A 25,189-nucleotide genomic window follows, 5' to 3' on the forward strand; every position below is an offset into this window, starting at 1 on the left:
GGAGAGCTTTGTAACATTGCAATGCTGTTTGCATCACCTATTAAGTCAACTGTCCAGGTCTACCCAGGAGGCAGAGTAAGGACAGCAGGTTGATTTTGATCAGTCTTTTAAGAGCCAATTCACTCTCTAAACAGAAATAATGAAAAGAAAGCCTCTAGTCACTTGCTCTTCTCCTTGATTATAGTGAAAATGACAAAATTAATTACATTTCATTTAGAAAAGGACACTTGTAAGTGCCAATCTGTATGTGAATTGCATCACCTTACTTGGGATCAACATATCTTCCAGTGCATCTAGGAGTCACTCAATAATACTGGTAGGAGACTGGTTGAAAACTGTTTAAAAATACTTTGTGCACTGAAAATTTAACCTTCCACAAGAAGTGATGAAAGCAAATGGGAACTTCTTCCCCTGTGCTTCCCCTGGGTAGTCTGTCGTTTCACCTGTACTAGGCAGAGAAAGCTGGGGTAGACCAATCCCTGATTTGACCCAGAAGACCAGGCTTCACTCCCTTCTCATCAGCCAAACACAGACAGTTGGGTTGCAGCCGTTCTCCTTCAGCCAGAGCCATGTACCCTTCACATACACATGCATGCTTAGACAGAAGCCCAGCTGTACAAGTATTTTTCCCAGACCCACCTCTAGAAAAGTGAAGGCTACCAGCCTGGCCGAAGGGTCACACAGCTCCTGTGAAAGGAGCCAGTGAGACGTCAGTCCCTCTGATGGACGGGCAGTACACGAAAGCGATGCCAGGCACGCTGAGTCGGCAGGAGATGAAGATGTGGCACACAGTGGCAGCTGGGGACCAATCCCCACTCCACACTGGTGTGCTGCACAGCACTCGTCACCTCTCTTAAGACAACTCTATTTGAACCATCTCGAGGGTGGGGTAGCAAGAACAGAGAAGAGTAAATGTAAACACATTGAGATGTTAAACATAAATCATTAGGCAATACCCTACTTTAGAAAGTATGGTTGCCCAGAATTTGTTTATGCCGGCCTATTAAATATTGTTTAGGCAGCAAATAATTATGTAAATTTAAAGGTGATTTCCATCAATAAAGTGATTTAATTGATAAGCCTGAAGAAAGTTCCCAGCTTCACATTCCAATGACCATTTTACTTATTTATTACAAGAGAAATTATTAAGTTCTTGCAAGGGACAATCGGCATCTGAAATGGCTTTCTGATAGCAGATACTGTATTTAAGAAACGATGATATGCCAGACAGAGCTCTACAACCCTCTGTTTTACAACAGTATGGACAGAGCTGGTAAATGTGAATTTAAGTTTAAATCCCAGGCAACCATTTAAAAAGATCTGTAGCTGGACTGGCTGGGGCAGCATTAACTTTCTTCGTAGCGCAGAGATCGGACAAAGCTAGGGTAGCTGATGGCGAAAATGATACTCCATACCATATAATGTCATGCTCAGCAATAAAAAATGGGGAAGGGCGGCTGTTCCCCAAGGCAGCCATTGCTCAGAGACTGAGCATTGGTCCGCTCACAGGAAGTGGTGTGTGATTGTCTTCGCATTGCTTGTTTTTATTCTCTTCCCGTCATTTTGCCTTTCCTGTTTTCTCCACCTGTCCCACTCTGGGGGCAGAGGGAGTGGAGCGGGTGAGCAGCTGTGTGGGTGCTTAGCTGTTGGCCAGGGCTGACCCACTGCAACATCCTTGTTCTTCACACCCGTACGGGAAAGCACAAAGAGCACCTAAGCTCTACTGTACGTACACGCGGTAGGCAGGTGCATCTCTTCACATTTATCCTTCCCCATCATCCCTGTCAGGGCTCTGGCTGTCTTCTGCCCCACATTCAAGGATTGATTTGCCTTGAAATCACAGTGCAGGATCAATGGGGACAGATGGGTCCTGACTGTCAAATTGGAGGGGACCTGGTATGTGCCCAAGGCACGTTACAAGGTGTGGCAATGGGTCCGCTCTTTAAACATAGCCATAGTAAAAAAAAAATTGCTCATCATTTAGAGACTTGGAGGTTGCTTCTTGCATCTTACTTCTACAGTACAGAAGCCACACTTCCAGGAGTAAGACACCTTTGTCTTTCACCTTCTGAGGAAACTGATCATGGAAGTCTGTACTCTGGGGCAGTGGCAGGGCAATTCTGGTTGGGCTCATCTAGAGGCACTGTCCTCCCTGAAGGATGTAAGGCTAAAGTTTCATTCATAGCCAAGAGTCCCACGGCACCTGAAAAGTGATAACATTATCACAAGTCTTGCAAGATACTTAGGCCTCTCAAATCTCATATACAGCTCTTGCTAAACATCAAGGAGAGGCCCTTGAGAATGATCACATAATCGTGGCATCAAAGAAATGTTGGTGGGAATGGAACTCCAGAGATCCATGCATGATTTATGCAGTGTCCCACTAGAAGCAAGACTATCCCCAGTACTGGATCAGAGTGGCCCTGGCTTTGAGCAGTCATGTTTTGGAAACTCCCCAGGATGGAGATCCCCCAGCTCTGTGGTGACTGTCCTGGGGCTGCTCCCCACTCTCGAGAAACATTACCACAGTTCTACTGTCAACATCCAAAGGCACAACATTGTTGTCCCTTACCACATTATGTGCTGCACCAGAGCGGCTTTTGTCTCTAACACCTTTTGCGCTCTCAGAGGTCACAAGCTGCTCGCAGACCCCTCTCAGGCTGCCTGTGGCCAGACCCAATAAACTCAGCTCTGTCCACCTCTCGTAGAGACACTGCAACTTTACCAGCCTGTATTGGGCCTCACCAGTGTCTCACAACTGTTTTGCACTGGGGAGAGCAGAACTGGACCTGGCATCCAGGTGTGACCTCCCTTGTGCCAGAGATAACTGACTGAGATCAGGTGGCCATGTTTCCACTCCTGCAGCCTAGTCTGAAGTTCTCTGTCTTTGCAGCACACTGCTGGCTCATACACAGTTTGACATCCACCACCACTCCCAGGTCCTTTCCAGAAAGGCTGTTATGCTACAGCTCCTAATGAGTGTATTATCATGCCCTGCCCTCATCCAGGGCTTCCTGTCACCCACACATACTTAAGTTAGGTGTTTGGTCCTGAAACAGAAAGATGTCACACATCCAAGAGTCCTCACCCACTTCATGGAGCTTTTTCTTGCAACACATTTACTCTCTCTGCTAACAGTCCATAACGGTCACCAAGTGAGCAGAGAGTGCTCTGTACTATTCTTGTTTAGGTGCTTTCACCACCTATCACACTCAAGTTTAATAATCTTTTTCTATAAAATCACTGCCAAAGGTTCTGTCTTGATCCTTAATATTTCTGTTTTTGTTATCTTAATACTCTTCTCTTGTCAATACCTTCTTATCTGGCTCCACCAGGACACAATTTACCAAGAAAATGCACCAAGAAACTCTACCAATGTAGACTTTCTTTATCAAGAAATTCTACTTAACTTTCTCACAAATTAAGCTGCCAGTGAGAATCCAGACAAACCTCCAGTAAAATAAACCATTCCCAAGCGAACTTAATGTATTTGGTCATTTGGTCTTACACAAAACGTTTATGAGGTTTGAGAAATCTCATTTTCCTGAATAAACAAGCAACAAACCACTGCTCAGCCCACCGGCAGAGATATAATCGCATGATCCAACAGATTTTTTTAGAGGAAAGCAGCTACAATCAATTTCCATTCAGGACCTCTCATGCCTCTAAGCAACGCTGAATGCAAAGCTCAGCAGCACCCTGAGCCCAAGGACCACAGGGGACTACAGCTTTGCCACAGCTATGTCCTAAGTACCAAAAAGAAAGGCACAGCTGTGAAGTGCTTCCTGAGCTATCTGCACAGTGCACCAAGAGATGGAGGGCACCCACAGCGGGCTGAGTGCAGAGCAAGGTGCTGACCTGTGCTCCCTGCAGGAAGTGCTGTGGAGAGGGACATATCCTCCAGCATGGAATGGTGTAGCCAATGGTATCAAGAAGAGGAAACCTCTCAGCAGTCTGAATTCACAGCCTGAAACTTACACGTTGGAGGGTCAGTTGAGTGGTCAATTTCTTTTTAAAAAAAAAACCAAACTTGAGGAAGCCCTAGACTGAACAGCACTACACCACAACTCACACGGCAAAGGGCGACAGGGGCTCCAAACTCTCTCAAAGAAGTGCCTATTAAACAACATCTGCCTCGAGGCCAACTCTGAGCTCCCATTCAAAGTGGGTACCATCAACACCCTCAGCAGGCAAACCCAGTCCTTTAGATGCAATGAGCTCCACATAAGGGGTTTTACATCAATCTGTTGCAAGACACGTGTGCTGAAGCATCAGGTTATAGTGTCTCCCATGTTCCCATGATCCTATCTGCAGTTCTCTGGTACTTCTTCCCTCACCTACGCAGCTCAGTAAGGACAGTAATCTAACCATTTCACAGTCGCCCACTCTCCAGGCTGGCAGGATCAAATGTGTTTTCCTGAATTGTGGCCACGAGGCAAACTGTTGGCAGTGTGTTAAAGGTGGAAGGGGCAGCTCTGCAAAGACAACAGGTGAGGTGAAGTTTCTTCAGCTTCTGCCCGTGGACTCCAAGAAGCCACCGCAGCAACCTAATAAATTTAGAAAATGCTGGTTGTCGCCTACTGGTATCCACTAGTGTGCTATGACCATCGCTGAGAAAATTTCATCCTTCTCCAGGTGCATACCTGCCACCACCCCTCAGCATTATCTACTCCACTCTCAGTACATTGGGATCCCTCTTTCCTAACATCAAGCCATAGCTTCTTGTAAAATTCAAGCTACTGCCAGGTATAGTTACAGCAAAACTCTAGGTGCTGGAGATGGCCCATCAGCACTTTCTGGAAGCTGTCACACCCTCGAGTAATTCTTGCTGGGAAGCACCTCCAGGTGGGTGGGTTTTGATTACTTTAGAAGCTGATCTTCATCAGGGTGGATGAAGCCCCGAGCACTCCTGGATAACTGGTGCAGGGCTGGCTTAGCATGCATCTTATCCTTCACGAACTCGCAGACTTCTACATTGTCACGCTCCACTTTCCGGGCCGAATGCTGTGGGACAGTTTCCCATGGCAGGTCGAGCTCCGTGGATGAGTCCTAGCACACATCCCACCCGCGCTCCTAATCACAGAGTACTGCCTCCCCTGGCTCAAACACCACGCGCGATCAACTGCGCAAAACCTAAAAACTCAAAACCAAGCAAACTGAGAACCAGGCAGCCCCGCCAGGCAAGGCGCGGGGCTGCCGCGGGCCCTCAGGCCGGCCAGGGCCGCAGCCGGGAGGGGAAGGGAGGGGGGCGGTGCCTCCCGGCGGCGGGGCGGGGCGGGGCGGGGCAGAGCGGGGCGGGCGATGGCGAGGGTGCTGGTGGTGGGCGCGGGGCTGACCGGCGGCGCCTGCGCGGCGCTGCTGCGGGGGGCGGTGCGGGGTCGCGTCGTCGTGTGGGACAAGGCGCGCGGCGCAGGTGGGCCCGGCGGGCCGGGGCGGGGGGCGGGCGGGCGGCCGGGGCCGGGCCGCGCCGAGCCGGGCCGGGCCGGGCCGGGCCGCGCCGAGCCGAGCCGAGCCGAGCCGAGCCGAGCCGAGCCGAGCCGAGCGGGCGTTGCTTGCAGGGGGCCGCATGAGCACGAGCCGCAGCGCGGGGGACGCCGCCTGCAGCGCCGACCTGGGAGCGCAGTACGTCAGCCCGCGGGCGGGGCGCGCCGGGCCGCGCGGCAGGTGAGCGCCCCCGGCCCCGGCCCCGGCCCCCGAGGGAGCGGGCGGAGCGAGCGCCCCGCGCCTCTCCGCGGCGGCCCCCCGGCTCCTGCCTGCGCCCCTCTGTTTTTTGCGGTGCCTCTGGGGCCGCGGCTGTGGCCGGGCGGAGGCTTTTCTCTCTTCGCGGCGGTTGGGAAGGTGCTGCTGAGGAAGTCGGGGGCAGAGCGGGTGGAGCGGGAGTTCGCTGCGGGCCAGGCAGGCTTGGGGGCAAAGTGACCTTCCTCAGAACGGCACCCGTGGGTCGTCGTCGCACCTGCTGCACGGGGCCCGCGGTGACGGGTGTGCCCACCGCAGGCACACCTATGGTGGGGGCAGTCCGGTGCCCCTCTGCGCACAGGGGCGTTTTTTCTCAATGCCTGATGTACGTCGGAGTCCCCTAGACCTCATGAAAAAGGCTTTAGGTGCCAGAGAAAAGCGAGGTGTGAAAGCAGAATCAGGCATCCGTGTATTTTGTGCCTAGCTTCTTGGGGCTGTGAAGTCTCCACCTCTAAGAAAAGCTGTCATTGACTGCGGGGATAGCGAGAGATCGCGTTCATTAGGATTGGAGGCCTGCTGGGGCTTGCTTGTGGCACGGGGCTGTGCCCAGTAGGCTTGGGAGGGGAACAGTGATGTAACGATGGGAAGCTGTCAGCAAAGTGGGGCGTTTGTACCAAAACCCGGGAAAAATCACGCGTGTTTCAGATGTCCACATACAGCTCCTGGAGCATTCCTGCACCCCACAGTGAACAGATGGCAATTCATTTTGTACTGATGTTCAAAGCTTTAATAAGAGCCCTGTATTCCGTGTTTCAATCAGTCGTGAAACTTTCTGGTCAGACGGCTCTCTAGCAGTTTGTATTACAGGCGCAGTAGGTAGTGTTGCTGTCTTACAAGAGGCTAGCCCCCAGTAAAACAGCAACATGGTTTGTCTTTATGCTTAAGGTTCCTGGTTGTGCATAGTCTGCCTGAAAAACAGGGAGACTATAGAACAGTTTTTATTGATTCAAAAGTTGGGCTTCTCATCATTAGTTGCAAAAAGTAATGGCAGCTGGTGTTGGTTTTCATGCAGTGAGTTTTCATCTCTGTCATTTGCTCTTTTTAAGCTTCTACGATGAACTTCTGTCTCATGGCATCTTGAAACCACTGACTGCACCCATTGAAGGAATGGTAGAGAAGGAAGGCTCTTGCAATTACATGGCACCTCAGGGCATCTCCTCAGTTGTCAAGTATTATTTAAAACAGTCAGGTAATTTTTAGATGCATTTGTTTGAAATTAAAGTTTTTAATTACGATGTTTTTGATGGCATTCTTGAATGTTCTAGTTGGAGATTTAAATTTGAAAAACCGTTCAAGTTCCTTATTTGTTTATATATGTATTGAAGTTACTTAAGTAGTTAAACATGTCTGTGAGCTTTGGAAATTTCCAAGTCCTGCAGGCACTTCACTGACTTCAGCTGCACTGCAGGCATATGAAAAATGTCTACAGATGTAAGGACTGTAGGACCAATAACCAAGATTATATTTATCCTGTTTGGTTAGCAAGTCCTATGCAGTTAGGACAGAAATAATGTGGTGGGAGTAAGATGACACTGTGTTTGCACAGATGATTGAGAAGATATTTAAGCTGCATACAGCTTGAATAAAGTGAGTGTTGTTTTTTTTCCACAAGCAGCTGGGAGCACAGTGGTGGGTTACATCCTGTGTTTCGAAGAAATGAGCACTTAGTATGTAAACCTCCTGAGTTGAAAGCTCTTCCGAAAAGACTTGAAGAGAAGAATATCTGCTAGTTTAAACTGTAACTAACACAGTAGGTGGAATGTGGCAGAACCACGATATACTGCTTAGTGAACTAATTTAACTCTGGTTTGAAGGACGTTAGTTTTATGAGCAGTCAAGCTTTGCACATTTCATGGGACTTTTTTCTTTTAATTAGCTGTTCTTTTAGTCCCTAATCTTTCAAATAATTATGCTCCTGTCTTCCTATATATGGGATATGCTAAGGGGGACAGTTCTCTCTTTCAGCTCCTGGATGTATGCTTTGGTCCCTTACCCTGTGCCACGTCCTGTGCTCATCCGATTTCATACTGAGGCAGTTCAGCTCACTAAAGTCACAGGAAGCGAACCTGTCAGAGAGCAGCTGATAGTTTTCCACCTGTTTACTGAGCTGAATCATGTCAGTAAGATGAATGCCAGCCCTAACACAAGAGAGTTACAAGAATTTTTCAACCAATGAGGATCTCTTTTTTAAATGTCCTATGGTGGCTGTTAAATTCAGCAACGTGATTTGTGAAACTTTGCCCAAAGATCATCTGCGCGCTTTGCTGTTTGCAAGCCATCCACTTACTAAGGGAAACTACAGTGTATTTCTCCATGGAATCCAGTTACATGTATTTAACTCTTCTTTTTTTTTTTTTGAACCAGGTGCAGATGTCTTCTATGGATACCACGTAACTCACATCTCTCTTCGAGATGGGAAATGGGAAGTCTCCAGGAAAATGGGACCACCAGAACTGTTTGATATAGTTATTCTCACAATGCCTGTTCCACAAGTTCTTCAGCTACAAGGTGACATTGTAAACAGTAAGTTTGTACCTCAGAACTGCAGGTATTGAGCCTGAAATGGTGATTGAGCTTCATGTATAGTAAAAAAGCCCTCAACAGTCCGAGCTGCCTGTTGATTTCTGCCAGAACATGATGAATCTCAAACTGATAGGAGATGGGTAGTTGTGAGGCTATATGTGTTGTGCATGAGCACAATAATCTAATACTAGATGGAAAAAAATCTCTGCAAATTTTTGCTGAGTCACTTTTCATCTGAGCTTTAATTCTGGGGGGGCTTCCAAAACAGGATAGTCTTTCTGTAACTTGAAAATAGTTATCAAAATGGACAAGATCCTCACGTGATTATTTCCTTGTTGCTACCTCTTTGTGGAAGTCTGATTTTTTTTTTTTTTTTTTCATTGCTGCCCTTGGTATGTTTGCACTTGGGATGATCCAGGGACTAAGACTTGAATAACATATGCACTCCAGGGAAAATCCCTGGGGCATTCAGTGGGACTAAATTCATATGGCTTTCAGGGGACAAAAAAGCTGGGAGCATGGCTCTTTGATCTAGAAGATGAAAGCCTCTCAGCCCCTCCAGCTTGTTTGCTGTTTCTGGCTGTCCCCTTGGGGGTTGTATTTCCCAAACATGATTAAATCTCAATTAACCTTTGGTGCTTAATTGGGGTAAATGTGTTTAACAGTGCCATGGAGGCTTAGAAAGAGCAGCTCTGTGCTGAGAAAGGAATGTAAGTTCCAGTCTGGACAGCTTTCCCAGCTTAGGTGTGTTATCTTGGCCTGTGGCTTGCAGTGCCAGCTTTTCTCTGAAATTCAGCTGATGAGCCCTGCTCAGCCATGTTGGCACTGTGCTGGTCAGTGCCTGTCCACAGCATGCTCCCTGCAGCATGAGGTGCCGCCCTGCAGGGGAGCAAATTTGATGCAGTTACCACGGACCTGATCCACATTAAGGAGTCCTTGCAGAAGGGCCTCATGAGGATTTCCAGGAGAGGAATCTCAATGCAGCTATTACGGTTGATGCTGAGCAGAGGCCAGGAGGCCTAGCCAGGCCTGCGCTGGCTCTGGCAAAGCCATATGAAGTGCACTGGGCTTCATTTATTGGTGGATAGGTGGATTTATCACCTCAGCTGCAGTGTTGTACCAAGGACATGCTGCATCTGGCTCATAAACTCTCGTTGAACTGAGTGTGCTGGCAGCAGTGTGGGGCAGCCACATGACTCTGTTTTGAGTCAGTTCTGGTCTGACAGGGCTCGTTGCCTCTTTGCTGCCAGATCCTGAAGTAGACACTTTAAAATCTGTGGGTTTTCCACTCTCTGGTTTGTAGCAGCTCTGCCAGCACTCTAAAGATGAAGAGCTGACCTTGGCTCCTTGTGTTGTGCTGTATCTTGGCTTTCAATGCGTTTAAATCCATGTGTGCTTTGAAGGTGTTTGCCGTCATGGCTAACTCTCAAGCTACTCCAGTTCAGTTAGGTCAGCTCACAATGTGTCAGGGCTTCAAGCACCTCAACAGTCCAGACTCTACAAATGTATTGGGACAGGCGTAAGAAGGTAGCAGTTTGCTTGGTGGTGCGATTGAAAGGGCAAATAATGCACTGTGGTGGCTCTGTCCAGTGTCCCTTCCAACAGGGATTGATAGTGAATGTCCTGGGAATGTAACAGAGTAACTAGTAGTACTGTCTGCTAATATACTAAGGTAAAAATGTATTGCTTCATGAAAATCACGTACTTGGTACCCTACTTGCTCAATGTCACCGAGAGCAGTGTCTAGAGGAACGTGCTCGGGTATAGACTGCATTGCTCACTTTGTTAAAGCAGCAAGTGAAAACGTGGGAGCAGATTTAGTGGAGTTAGGTGTATATTCCCTGGCATCTTGAAAATAATTTCTGATTTACATGACCGTGTAAAAGATGAGTATTCTGGAATAAACTGGATTTAATACACATTTAATTACCAAGCAGTTTCAGTGGATGGGGACTGAGTGATGATTAAGTATTTGTGGCATATGTACATCATATGACTTTGTGGGCACTCTGGGGCTCTTACATTGGTTGAGAATGCTTTAAAACATTTTGAAATAACGGTAATATAAAGAAAAAAAAAGATAAAATTTTCCAGAAACCACTGAAAGCAGAAAACCTTCAAGTATGTACCAACTGTGCATTTTTGCTGCTTTTTGAAAACATTGTTAGGGCAATTTGTTTTGAAAATTGAATCCTTTCATGTCCAAAAAGAAGGCAAGTCCCCTTCAGAAGATGTAGTTAAGGTGAACGGTTCATTTCACCTGCTCTGGTGCTGGAACTGTCAGATGTTGTGAAAAGCATCTTTATCTTCTGTATAACTGCAGGATTAACTTCTACCCATGGGAACCCAGCAAGTCTTGTCGTCTTCTCCCTTTCTCCCCAGTTCTTTTTCTCTCTCTGCCTTTACTCTGTGTGGGACTAGTTTCTTTGCCAAATAGAGATTCCCAACCGTTAATTTTTCATCTCAAGCAACAGGGCTGACTCCCCGTACCCTGGAGTTCCCCAGCATTAGATCTCTTGGCTTCTGTGCTACTGTTTCTATAGGCTAAGAAGTGAGGGGAAAATAATCAGGAGAATACAAGGGAGATGTTCCAGTGCCTGAACAAGGTCTAGGTATCGGATTCTTCTTGACTTCCAAAGAGTCAGGGTGCATTACTGTATCTCCAGATCTCAGCCTTATATTGACTGCATGTCAAAGAGCTGAGTTTTGGTGACAGAGAATTAGGGTTTCCTGGATCTGTCTCACTTGAGAGTTAACATGCAGTTTCATGGTGAGTTCAGGCTGGTATAACTGGACAGCTGCAGAAAAGAATAGTCCTCTTCTCTTTGTGCTGACATTGTCCTGCTTTTGCTGCCTCTGTCAGCATTAGTGAGTGGGTGTCACACTGCGAGTCAGATCTGCTTCCTGTTCTGACCCTGAGCTGACTGTGACAGTGTAAAATGCATTGTTTTTCACTTGACTGTGAGCTGACCTGACTTGATGAGTGTCTGCCTGCTTGCTAGTGTTGTTAGCCTGCACATCTTCTGAACCTGCATCCTTGCAAGGAGAGGAGGACAGTCCCTTGTGTGATCTGACGTTCCAAGAGTGGAGAAAAGATGTTGCTCTTCTAACAAGAAACATATTTGTACATTTGCAATGGATGAACTGGCAATTGCAGCTCCTTCTGGAAGGGGAGGTTCCTGCTTCTCATTGCAGACTTCCCCCTTGCTGTCACTCAGAGTGGGAGGAATCACTTCACTTCCCACTGTGCTCTGCCACAGCTGAAGCAGGAGGTGCCTCAGATACATCCAACCAGAGGAAGGGGGCGACTTTCTGCTTCTAGCAACAGGAGCCTGTCAGGTCTGCTCAGATGGCAAGTGCAACTGCTCTGAGACTGCAGGATTAAAGCGAAGGGGGGATTTAGGAGTAACTCTACCTTAACTGTTGATCCTGAGGCCTTTATTATATAGAAGACAGACACTGGGGCTAAATTAAAGACATAGACTGGCAAACTTGTGGTGATGTTAACTCTGCCACTGTTCTGGTTGTGATGAGCGGTGTCAACAGAGAGTGCTTTGGCCATTATCCCAGCCGTGATTGTAGGCTGTGTTACAACCAGCCTTCACTACATACTGTGCTTTGCCTTGGTGTTGCCATCCCTGTTTTGACGATTTCTTAATTGGCGGCAGCTACTTCAAAGATCTTCAATATCCTTGACTGTTCTCCTCCACCACTTCCTCTGTGAGGTTGCCGTTAGAGAAGTCTTTTCACATCAGTTTTGCTACATGCTGGAGACTCAAGTGCTCCCCATGGATCCATGACAGATTCCATTTTGGCCACTTAGGTATAATTGGATCTTTCAGTTCACAGATAAATTAAGTTTTAAATGTATTTTGAGGAGTTGTTAGCATTAATGTAAAGATAAAGGCTATAAAATAAGTGATGGTGCATGGGAACAGCTGTGCGGAATAGGTGAGGCTCTGATCCACTAGCAAGCACTGGAATTAACCTTTGATACACCTGTGTTTAAGAACCCAAGTTGGAGTGTTCAAATGGCTAATCAGAAGTGGAAAGTCACCCCTCACAGAAATTCACCCTTTTGCTGTGTGAGTCTGGAGCTTAACTCTCACGCTAGTACTCTCCCCTGCTTGAGAACACTTAAGTGTTTCAGTATTGTATTTTAAAACAGTGGTCCCATAAATGCTTGCCTTAAATGTGTAGTATGTTTCTTTAGTAACAGAATAGTTTGGGCACCTATGGCAATGCTTTCAGAGATGTGTCCTGAAAATTAGGCCCCTGTATTTGTAGATAAGTGCTTCAACAAAAGCATCCTACAGGTGCACATTGTGGGTTCCTCTCCCTGGCAGAGCTGCTGTGCATGACTGGGCTGAACAGCTGGGACCTGGCAATCAGCTTAACCTTAACGTAGGTGCCTTTGGGTCTGGTGACTGATCAGGGCTTAGACTGGTGAATGTTTTCCTTGGTTATTATTTTAGACATCTTCAGTATTCTGTTGCAGAGAACGAATGAGATCAGGTTTATAAATTTGAAACAGCAAAATTTTACCCTTAGTGAGATGACTTACTAGTTCTTGAATTTGTATTCTGGCTTCAGAAATGAAGGCGAGCAATAGGGAAAACCACACCTTCTTCAGGGAGGCATTCTTTCCCATCCCAAGTCCTTCTAAAAATCACTTTCTTTTATTCACGTGATACTCAGAGAATTAAGATTTTGAAATGGCGGGAGATGCATCCTTCCCATCCCCAATTTTATGTTCAGTGGCAAAGTTTCCATTTTAATACTTAAAGCTCTGCAGACAGAATCTTTTGTTAGGTTAGTATATTAGTTTGGGTCTTTTCCCTGTTTTTTAACCTTTTAGATGAGACTGAACATTGTCATTGTGAAGCTATACACATTTAGGAGGAGACAAACATAGGTGGCCTTTGGCAACCTAGAATTACCATTTACAATGGTGTGTGTGAGAAATGGCTCTTCCAGAGTTCCTTCTTTTATGGGTGTCATGCCAAAACTTAGTCTGATAAATGGACAACTGTGTGTGTGGTATACAAATCTCTTATTTTGTGTGTGTGTGTGTATATATATATATATATATATATATATTTGTCTGTGTGTATATATAAAAATATTTTTTTTCTGTTGTATTCTTCTGTTTGTATTCTTGGAATTGGGCCAGCATTTATCAATTTTTTAAGTGAAGAAAGTGACTTGCTATGGTCAGTCTTTTTAGATTTATTCATCTTTGTTCATCTTCATTTTCAATCTTTATTCATTCCTTCTACAACCATCGTGCCTAGATGGACATATCAGTTGCATGTTTAGAAACAGCAGGGAGAGAAGTAATACTAGTGCTACTGTAAGTCATAAAGTCTCTTGAGTTGGTAGGCTGTGAAATGGGCATTGTTAGGGCTCTTTGGTATACTGGTATCTGATGAAGTTACCATTCACTGGTTTGCTTTGGTTGGTTTCAATTCAGAAATTGTATGTGTTCTGTCTTTATTTGAAATTACAGTAGAATTGCCAAACAAAAGTAATCAAAAGAAAAGAAGTCTTTTTGCAGTGTGTTCATTTTCCTCTGCTTTCTCTTTACATAACATGTGGTATGGCAAGAGTTGGTGACTTTCAAAGCTTTCTAAATAGTTTAGTTCTAGTATTAGGTTGAGGCAGAAGGGGAAAATGGTTAGCTCCTTGCAACGTGTTTGGAACAACAGTAGGTGGCAGCAATCAAATAATGTTTAGGACATTCCGTTTGCATGACTGTATCTACTGGGCTTACATGTATTTGGACTTTGCATATTTTGGTAGTAATTATTGTGGTTATGTAGAAGTTAAAGATGAATAAATGTGTTTGAGTTTTGTAATGTAAATTCAGCGTCAAAAGAAGAATAAACGTGCTTAAAAGCAGAATCTTTGAAAGTGAAAGGTCTAGATTTTACAAATACTTATCTAATAGTATTTCAGACATGCTGGGCTGTTTTATTGGCTGCTGATGTTAGAAGAATCAATCAATAGTCACAGTTTTGCGCATTTTCAAATGAGATCAACAAACTTATCTTTCAGCTCTGTTTTTAGTAAGAGGTTTGCAATTAAAGATTTCAAGTAGCTTTTATTTATGTGTTCGGAATATTTGTGTGTTCAGAATGTTTGTGTTAAGTTGCTTTACTTGGAATTTAAAATTACAGTTCTGCGTGTTTAATCTGCTAATAAAAAGAAACGCTGTTGGTTTTGTTTTAAGCCTGACCTGTTTTTTCATCAGTGTAAATGTCCCACATGTTTTAAATAATACAAGCTGATGAGAATATATGAATAAAATAGGACTACCTTTACACAGGGAGGCTTTAAAATATGAATTACGAATGCAAAACTTTGATAACTTTTCATGAGTCCCAAGTTCTTGCTGAGCACTTTCTGTGTATGTGTTTATTTTTGGATAGGATGATGATAAATTCTCCGTTTTGTAATTCCAGTTTCAAGCAATCTTAGCAGGGCTTATCCAGACCTTGAGTTTACTCTCATTACCTAACATCTAAAATGTCTAATGTAAACGTGTACACTGAATTGTTAGTTACTTATTGGGCTCTAGGAACTGAGGTCACACAGTGCAAATATTTGTGCTTTCTGGAAATACAAGTAGTTACTAATTTTGCGTGAGGGTAGTTGTTGATATTAATGCGGTCTTTTAAAAACACATCATTCATTTGAAATGGGTGCATCCCAGTTCTGACTGAGGTTGTCATAATGGAAGGATCAGTGTTGGTAAAATCGGATAAAACTGCTGTCACTGATGGAGACGTGACAGTGGCTGTTGGGATTCTTAGTGCTCTGGTAGAAATGCACGATGTCTTACTCTGACGTGAAACCCTCTGCCCTTGCCCAAGGGAGAGCTGTTGGAATGATGCGCCAGGATACAGGACAGCTCTCCTTAGCTGTAACATCCCTCTTACAGTGTGTTTGGTTTCTGGCTGTGAATTTTACCTATCGTTCAGTGAAGGTCCCGTCCCTACCTCCCTCTGCTGGTGCCAGCTCTGGTGCTTACTTTCCGCTGCAGCAATTTGTTCCCTCCTGTAGGTAGATCTGACCTGCCAATCCAGGAAGTATATCTATATATGTACACATGAGATTGTTTTTGTTGGGTTGAGGAGTTAGGAACCACAACATTGGCTTTAAAGCAGGCTAAGCTGTTATATGCTCTCTGCCTTCTGCAGCTCAGGTATAGCCTTCCTGCTTAGGGAATACCTTAAAAACGAACAAAAAAAAAAAACAAGCAAAAAACTACTGAAGCTGAAATCACAATGTCAGGAAAAATCACAGTATGCTGTGCATGCTCTTAAGTGAGTGCTTAACTTACCTAGCCTATTTTTAGTTTTTTTTTTTTTTTTTTAAATACAGAGTGATTATAATAGACTTCTTTTTCCCACAGTTGTTAATAGAACACATTAAACGCCTATCAAAAGTCAAACAGGCTGCCACACTAATTCCAGTGACCCTCTTTATCTGAGAAGTCTGAGGATTGAGCCAGATGTTTGTGAGCATGAGAGGTTTGCAAAGGAGAATGAAATAGCGTAGTATTAGATAAAGGACTACTTTGCGTTTTATTGTCAGTTAACATTGCCACAATTTTGTCTGGTAAAAAGCTCTAACTTTGATTTGACAGATCTCAAATCCGGAGGGGAAAAAAATCCAATACAATGGATTTTTTACAAGGATACAGTGCTGGAAAAGAAAAGCCTGCTGCCTTTGTCTTTAGAATGGAAGGGAGTGGGGCAGCTGCTTCCCACTCCAGGGGAGGCTCCAGTTTCCTTTGGCCTGACAAGGATAACAGCTCCTAATAGGAAGCCTGCAGAGGGGTCACACACCAGCAGAGCATCTCTCTTTGGTGCCTTGTAATGTTACAGAAACATTTCCTTCAGCAGTCTTCTATTACTTGTTCTACCCTTCCTCCAGCAAGGCAGTTATATCAGCACAACTGTCTGTGGGACCACAATAATGTAGCTTCCCCCCCTGCCCTTGCCCCCAAAAGTTATTTTTAGCAGGATTGTGTGTGAGATCTTGAGTTCACCATGTGGTCCGCAGACTCACTGGCACAATATGCACTTTGAGCAAGGGGAGGAGAGCAGCACAGGATCTGTGCAACTGATTGAGCCATATAGGCAAAGAAATGCTCATGAATCTGTGGTTTGAATTCTAAGCTTAGGTTTCCTGTGTAGTCCCAGGAGAGATTCAGAGCACCTGCACCTTAAACAGGCAGCAGATTGTGCTGATTTAGCTGAATTGCTTTAAAAAAAATTACTTCTGACATGTGAGGCAATGGTGCTTTTCTGTGTTGAAACATGTAGTTTATCATGCTCTGGCTATCTGTAAGTATTGTAACCTGAACATGCTTCTCTTCCTGCCCTTACTGTCTGTGCTGGTTGGCAGAATGCTGCAACACCAGGGGACGTAATCATGGAAACTTTATTTAATGCCTGTTCAGCAACGTTATGTTGCTCCAGTAGTGTGTCTCCAAACGGAGAATTGGCACCCCAGGAATATCAGATCAGCTAAACATGAGCCCATGTGTATATGCACATGTTAGCTTTTTTCTAAATAATAAAGGTGATGGTATTTGAACACAGGACGTATTTGGAACAGAAGAAATAAATGCTCTGAAATTTGTTTATCTGAACAATAAACAGATACCTCTCAGTTTTTCCCAACAGACAGTCTTTGGTACTGTCCAGGGATTGTGTTTAGACAGAGAAATCTTTCCAAAGCTGTGAGCCTAAAGAAAAGAAGTTTCCCTGCCACAAAATGTGAACAAACTGAACAGTTCTGAAACTCCTTCATTCGTGTTGCATGGTACATGTGTTTAATGAGCTGATGGTTTCTGTGTTGTAAGAAGCCTGGATGTGCTACTGAGAACTTGCTCTTCAGTAAGTCTAGCCAAGGGATTTATATTAGACTTAAATTTTTAAATCCTTAATGTGAATTTCTTTACAGTTGATTTTTGGGAGTCAGTGATAATGTAGTTCTTCACCTCTCACTTTGAGTGAAGTCTTTTTGTTTGAAATTTTGCTCATCTTTAGGTGGGGGGAGTGGTTAAACTTGCGTGGAAACACGTTTAGAAAAGATCTCTCTCCTTGTCTGTTACCATACCTGCTAGGCATATGTGGGAGAGAAGTGGGCTAAGGTGACCCTAGGCTGCCTCTGAGGATTTTATAGCCGTCATTTTGAAATGAAACCTAAAACTTGAATGTTTTTATGGAGTTGAAAATCTTTTTAAGCCTAGTGTATGTTTGCAGTAGTCTTAATTGCGTGTGTTGCATTTTTATTTTTTTACCAAAAAATCACATTATCATCACATAATTGCATTACAATCAGATAGGCAGATGGAAGTCTTCACTGGAACACTTTTTTTTGATGCTATGTGCAGTGCCCCTAGACTAGATGGGTTTTCATGGATTTCTAGGGAATTTTAATAGCTGATGTTTACTCACACCACTGTAATTGAGACTGTTTTTTATAAAGATTCTCTTTACCTCACACTGATAACATCTGTAAACCTTTATTTTGCAGAAGTATTGCAGTGAATATTGTTGGTCTTGAATGTGTCTGATGGGTCAGCTCACTGATGTGGCTGAAAACTAGCACTAGGGGAAACATCCCATAACAAAAAAGGTTTGTGCTTGCCTCAGCAAGTCAGTCCAATTTAGTCGGTGGTTGTGTGAGCTCTAGAGCTGAGCAACCCGAGAGAGATGGGAATGCCCTCTGTGGTGAGAAATCGGCAGTCAGGACAGTTGAAGCTGAAACTTCAGGATAAAGGTGCGTTTCCTTTGTACCCCTTCTTACACCCTGTTCTTTCCTTCTTGAACAATGGCCTCTTTCTTCTGTAATTTCAATCCAGAATATTATAATCTGATAGTATTTTAGCTGCAGTGTATTATAAGCCCACATTTACTTTTGGCTGCCTTGACACTAGCCTTATTTGAATTCCACCTTTCCAGAGATACTCAAAGCACTGTGAGGGTCTCCTGTGACTGTGTTCCGTTTAAAAAACAAACAAACAAAAAAACCTGATTAACTTTGTTCAGACTAGTGTAGTTCTTACCTCATTTGAAGACAGAATCTGGCTTCCTTACCCAGTGTTTCAGAAATTACTGATGATACTGTGTTCTTCAGTTTTACTTCAATTTCATTGTAGCATGATTTTTTTCAAAACTTTGTTCATGGCCATGGTATGTTTGTGAGAATGAACTCTGTTCCAGGACTTCTAATTACAAGACCAAGCCCACTGTTCTGACCCACATGAGTTTCCTGAAAGCTAGCAGATGACCATCGGTGGTCACCAGACTGATTCGTAAATCAGATGACAGGGAATGGAGCTTGAAGTTAGTGTTAATGACCACGCTTCTTAAAGTAGTGTGCCTGGAGGTGAAGTCTTTCATTTGTCATATACCTTAATAGTTTGTTTGAAGAACGTAAATATTGTTGGAGCTTCATAATAAAAATCAGATGTGAGACTTCCCAAAGCCCTTCAGGTCTTGTTCATTTATCATAATTTCTATTTTCTTTAGGAACTGTTCTAGCATCTGCCATGAGTTCTTCATCTATGGATGTTTTGAGGGGTTGAGAACTTTATTTCAGATGTGGTTGGCAGAACAACTCTAAGTATTGCTTCACTTTTTAATTCCTATCATTCATAATGGCTAGACTAGCTAATAGTAGCATAGCAGTTGAATGTTGTAAGCTTCAAACATTTCCTGTTTGCGCCAAGGTTGTTTTGGGCTTTGTTTTTGTGCCTGATTTTATTGATTGACTACTGAAATTTTGATCTTTGAAATTATGAATTACTTTGCTCCAAATGAGAAGCCATCATATGTGTAAAACTCGATGGCAAGAAAATTTAAAACACGAGTTTGTAGCTTATTAGCAGTTGTCAGGTGGGTGTTTGTACGTGGATCTTGCTGGTCAAGACTTGCTGTAGGGTGATCAAGGTGGGCTTGAATGTTGGTTACATTTCAAATATAGATTAGGAAGCACCATTTGCATCGTAGTCTTCCCAATCCACTGTTGTCTAACAGGGTAAGCAGGCAGTCTCACAATCCCAACACTTAATTAATATAGGAAATGGAATAGGCTAGGTGAGAAAAGGTGACGTGATTGGTTGACTTTGACTTTGCTGTAACATAGGGAGCTTCATCAACAAACTCAGTTGCTACAAATTATTAAAATGTAAAGAACACCTTATCTTATTTAAAGGGATTAAAGCTATCCTTTTACTTAATTTATTCAGAAGAACAAGGGATATGCAAATAAGGCTGTCCGGAGTCAGCTCTGTTGCACCAGTAGCCTCTGAGTCTATTCCCAGAAGTAATGGTTTAAAAATAAAAACTGGGCTGAAATGTGTCTGATTGGTGCTTCTCTGAGATAGATATAAGAAGATAAGTGTATACCTGTACGTAAAGAAGGATTTATTGATTGTTCTCATTGATTTGTGCTTTATAGGAGATGCTTCTGTTTTATTTTAATGATAGCTAAAAGACTTTAAATAAATAATTCTGTGACTATTTCTAGCTTTTGGACAGTGACTCAAAACAAAATGTATGCACGGACTTCAACATCTTATGACTACTTGACCTGAGCTCTTGGTCGCTTAGATATACAGTAACTGCAGTCATAAAATGATTTGTTTCAAATTCAGTGTCTGCCTTGTACAGAATAAGCAAACCCTGAAATATAGCTGAACATAGTATTTCTAAGCCGCATATGGCAGCAAAGTCTCTGCTGCATTGTGAGTGTCTGTAAAACCAGTGGTCGGAAGGGAACGACAACAAACAGCGCATGAGCTAAAGGCTGAACAGATTAGCTACCTATGGAAACACAGGGAGGCAAATTTTAAGTGTGCAATGTGCAGACAGCAAGTGGTTTAAGTGTTGCAGACTGTTAAGTGACTGCAGAACAAGAAAGCAATGTATGTTTTTATGAAGCATAAAAGAAATAGCCTTTTCTGGCTGTTTGCATGTTCTTTTCTCAGCAGCACAATAGGAAGTATATTCATCAAAAGCACTCATTTATTTTGAATTTAGGATGCTTGTTTCAAAAATAAGCTCAAAACCAACATTCCCATTTTATAACATGTTATACTCAAGGACAAGTTGGAAGCAGGCAAAAAAAACAACTTTGAAATGAACACTTGTTTTTAAATAGCTGAACTACTGCTAGGATTTGTGACTGACCAGGTAAAAAGGTTCCTTGCTTCCGTAAGATACAATTACCGAAACTAGCTTAATTTTGCGCTCTGAAGAAAATGCCATGCAATTCTTAACAAAACGAGGAGAGTTTCTTCAAGTTTGGGTTTTGAATGTTTGTTTTATGTTTATCTGCAAAGAACCATTGGAAGGATTAAATACTGACTGAATCAAAATTCCAGGGGCCTCAGTGTCCTTACCGTACATGCATTTAAGCAATGTGATTTACGAAGTAAATGCTTGTTTAAATCTGGGGAGAAAAAAACCAAACATTTCTCGTAATTTTTAATATTTTGTATGTTAGTGTTCCTTTGCATTTACAGAAACATATCATCCCTTCACAGTATGGCATGGAATCTTAAACAGAGTCTCAAGGTTGAGAGAGAATGGAAATTGTCTCCTGCGTGTATAAGTTGTGAATTTTGACATTTCTTCATCTCTGTGTTGTTAGCACTTCATAGGTTGCTAGTGTTTCCCAAATACTTTCTTAAGGCATCACATAACGGATATCTTTAGATAAAAGTAAGTCTGTTTACGTCATGCCTGTGCTACAGGACCCTGGCAAGAGGAGCACTTGTTTTCCTGGAAAAAGGTATACTAATAAATGCTCTCTGATGCTGTCAGAACACTTCCAGGAAGGCATTCTACTCTTGATTTGTGTATTGCTTAAAATCCTGTGAAAGGTCATAATTTTGGCAAGCAAAGGTGGTAGCATTTTTTTTTGACTTCAACTCCTCAAGGTGTTTGCCCCTTCATTCTTCAGGAGTATGTGTGTTTTTTCTATTTCTCCTCTATGATAGCAGTCACAGTGCCATACTTTCTGCTTCCCATATGCTGCAAGAAGTAGAAATACAGTCAGATCTTTAGAAGGGAAACATAACACTTCAGTTCTTTTTCTTTAATTTTTAGGAGGAGATAAAATGCCATAGTAATCCCATGGGGGAAAAAGTCTGACAGTTCCTTGTGGACAGCTTCAGTTAAGGTTCGTAAGAGAAAATGGTTAACTTTCACATCTCCTACATGCTTAAAAATGTTATGGTAGCATGGGGCTGTGGAAACAACCTAAGCAGGATTTTCAGATGACTTACTGGCGTGGATTTCATATCAATACTATTTTTAAGTTTTTGGCTTTGGATTTTTTCTTAAGCTCTCATAAATCTCCTGTCAGTGAAACTGCTGCTGCTATGTATGTGTTTACAGGCAATGAGATACATAGATACCTGGTTTCTTTTAAATGCATGTTTTATTCTTTTCTGTCATGTTTCCTTTAGCTGTAAATATCATCTCCCTGTGTTGCGTGTTTGTTTTTTTTTTTTTGCATCACCCTGTCAGTGCTTACAGTTTTCTGTAAAGTCAAATGTCAAAATACTAAGTATTATAATGGTTTATGGGGTTTAGGTTTCAATTTTCAGTGAGTACCTGCCTTTTCTTTCTTTTAAGTGGCACTTTCAAGGCAGATAAGCAAGTCTGAGCAGCATTTTATGAGATCATAACTTCTATTATTTTTGCCTTTGACTAAAATAGCAAACTGACAATAGTCACCATCAATAGCTGAAAAACAGTTTTCCAAGGAAAGGCTTGTTGTGCCGGGGGAGGGGAGAGTTTGGCTTTTAAGTACAGCATTTGGTATCATGTACTAATGTCAAGGAATTCTTCCTTCTGCTCCATCTGGTATTTTTTTATCCTCTGCTAGGTTGTAGCTGATCTGTCAATAACTTTCAAGGAATTTTTTTTTGTGTTGCATTTTGAATACTGATAATATGCATTGGAGGCTTACTTTCTTAAAAGTAAAACAAAAAAAAACACACAAAAACAAAAGAAAATGTGGGAAAACGGGTTTTTACATTATGTACCTGATTGTATGTCTAAAATTATGTGCATGATATGCATATTCTCATTTATGAAAGTTGGGTAAATCATGGCATAGGCCATTTGTAGTCATGTACAATTTGCTTAATTTATCTGTGCTTTCATTTATCCGTGCTTTCATAACACATGCATATTTGGTTGCACCCCATCTCTCATATCAGACTTTCTAAAGGATTTAGACATGCAAACTGAAAGAATATGTGGTAAAACAAAAGCAAGTAAATAGGCAAGACATCCAGAGCACGTGATACAGTTGAAGCTATATGAAGGAACTAAATGGTTGTGGATGAGGCATAACAAATGTATATTGCTTTAATTTTTTAGCCATTACAGGCTTTTTTCTGTTCATGGTTTATATTTTAGATATATCCAAATATCAGGCAAGGAAATTGTCTGAAGGAAAAACCCTGTTATTAATGGAAAAGTAGTCTAACAACAACTGTTGTACTGTGAATGTGATTCGTATGCCCATGCTGTTTCAGCTTTGAGGGAAGCTTAACTTCTCTTTATTGGTATTTCAATCTGTACAAATGGAGGTTAACGCTTACCATGCAGATACTTACTGAGGGTAAGTTCAATTAGGACTCGATTTTGAGACAAGAAAGCCTATCTGGTGCTTTCTCTGCATTCTTGCTCTACAAACCAGCCGATTTCTAGATACATGGTGATGTAGCATAACCTTTAGTAAAATTCACAAAAGTTACTACATATATTTGAATTAATCTAAAGAAACACTTTCCCCTGTGTAGTGCTGTGGCCACTTATGTTTTCACAGTCTCTGAGGAGTTTTTGTAGAATCATAGAATCGCAAAATGGTTTGGATTGGAAGGGACCTTAAAGCTCATCTGGTTCCAGCCCCCTGCCATTGGCAGGGACACCTCCCAATACACTAAGCTGCAAAAAAAACCATCCAGCCTGGTCTTGAGCACTGCCAGAGATGAGGCATCCGCAGCTTCTCTGGGCAGCCTGTGCCAGTGCCTCACCACCCTCACAGTGAAAATTTCTTCTAATATCCAGTCTAAATCTACCCTGTTTTCAGCTGCTGTCAGGTCCCCCTGGAGCGTTTTCTTCTTGAGGCTGAACCCCCAGCTCCCTCAGCCTGTCTTAACAGGAGAGGTGCTCCAGCACTCTCATAATCTTTGTTGCCGCCCTCTGGACTCGCTCTAATAGGTCCATGCATGTCCTTCTTGTGCTGGGGCCCCAGAGCTGAACACAGGGCTCTGGGTGGGGTCTGACAAGAGCAGAGGGGGACAATCCCCTCCCTCACCCTGCTGCCCACACTGCTGTTGGTGCAGCCCAGGGTACGGTTGGCTTTCTGGGCTGCATGCGCACGTTACCAGCTCTTGTTGAGCTTCTCATCCACCAATACCCATAGGTACTCCTCCTACTCCTCCTAGGTACTCCCCAGGGCTGCTCTCAATCTGGTCTCCACCTGGAAAAGGCCAGGCCCAAGTGCAGGACCTTACGCTTGGCCTTGTTGAACCTCATGAGGTTCACAAGGGCCATCTCAGGCCTGCCCAGGTCCCTCTGAGGTACCTCTGGATGGCATCCCTTCCCTCCAGCATGTCGACTGCACCACACAGCTTGGTGCTACCCACAGACTTGCTGAGGGTGCACTGAATCCTGCTGTTTGTATCACTGAAAAAGATGTTAAACAGTGTCGGTCCCAGTACTGACCCCTGAGGAACATCACTATCTTTTTCAAGCATTTGAATAATATTCTGACATCTTAGGCTTGCTGACTTGTTTTCCCAATATGAATTTTTCCATCGTTGCAGAACCGCAACATTAGAAAGTGTTGCTTTTGTTTTGCACTTTCATTAAGGGCAACCTTAATAAAAGGCGGGATACACAAGGGTAGAACAATACCATGATGGCAATATATAGTCAGCCTTACATCTCTGCACATTATCTAGTACCTGTGAAGCAAAGAACATTGTTCACAGGAGAGATCATTGCATAACTCAGAACTGGAAATAAAATAGACACATATTACATTAAGAAGAGTTATTTTCTCTTTGGTATGTTTTAGATCACTAAAAGAAGTCGTGGTACAAGAGAAAAGTGAGGTAGTTTATCTTTCTTCACCATGTTCTGTGTTAGTCTTCCTTTGTCACCAAAGCACGTATTTTAAAAGAAGATAAGGAAGGAAAAAGAAGAACATGGCTTCAGTAAAAGAAACTGTTAGCACTGTGTGTCAGAGACATGTTTTACAGAACACTGCTGTGTATAAACAACATGGCTTGGCGGTTTCATAGCTTCTCTGAACTGATACTGCACAGTGTATCATTAACGGCTTTAACTGGTAGGTCAAACTGCAGCACTTTCTAACCAACTCTAGACTACATTTATTATTGAGTTATTTTTACTAGCAAAATGGATTTTTTTTTTTTTTGCCTCCTCATCTTCAGGTATGTGCTCTGAAGATCACTGAAGTATTAGACAGGCATGAAAACATCAGACATATGCTGCAGGTACTGGTTGACACAAATTCACAACTGTTTCAAGTGAGAAAATGGGAAAAGAAACCAGATCCTATAATTCCTATTAATGTGAAGTGTCTCATGCACTCAGCCTGCCCAACAATGAGAGAAACTATTCCATTTTATGTCTGTTTCTCTGCATTTAATAAACATGTGTGTGCAGGCTCTCACTCCTGTATTGATATTTACCCCCAACGCTTCCTTCAGCATACAGCAAAAGGAGAATGATGATACTCTCTCTCATACGGTTTTATTTATAACACGTTTCATGATTGTGGCATACATAGACAGGACTTACTTGTGCAGCACACTCCCTCTCATTCACTCTGCAAGCAAGCAAAAACTTCCGATGTG

General features: G+C 43.1%; 1 protein-coding gene across 8 annotated transcripts in view; it reads left to right on the top strand.

The window, feature by feature from the left end:
- Nucleotides 1-5,286: 5,286 nt before the first annotated feature.
- The window catches only part of RNLS (renalase, FAD dependent amine oxidase), an 84,973-nt gene continuing 65,070 nt past the window's right edge, over nucleotides 5,287-25,189 (top strand). For 6 of the 8 annotated variants that reach the window (XM_035540167.2, XM_035540148.2, XM_035540188.2 and 3 more), the window contains exons 1-4: nucleotides 5,287-5,413; nucleotides 5,559-5,664; nucleotides 6,783-6,925; nucleotides 8,101-8,259. In XM_035540167.2, the coding sequence (XP_035396060.1) occupies nucleotides 5,302-5,413; nucleotides 5,559-5,664; nucleotides 6,783-6,925; nucleotides 8,101-8,259 (520 nt within the window). In that variant the 5' untranslated portion in view covers nucleotides 5,287-5,301. The remainder of the gene's footprint in view (nucleotides 5,414-5,558; nucleotides 5,665-6,782; nucleotides 6,926-8,100; nucleotides 8,260-25,189) is intronic. The other 2 variants (XM_035540157.2, XM_035540210.2) reach the window with 2 other exon arrangements.

Source organism: Cygnus atratus, chromosome 7, assembly GCF_013377495.2.
Source record: "Cygnus atratus isolate AKBS03 ecotype Queensland, Australia chromosome 7, CAtr_DNAZoo_HiC_assembly, whole genome shotgun sequence".
Taxonomy (NCBI): Eukaryota; Metazoa; Chordata; class Aves; order Anseriformes; family Anatidae; genus Cygnus; species Cygnus atratus.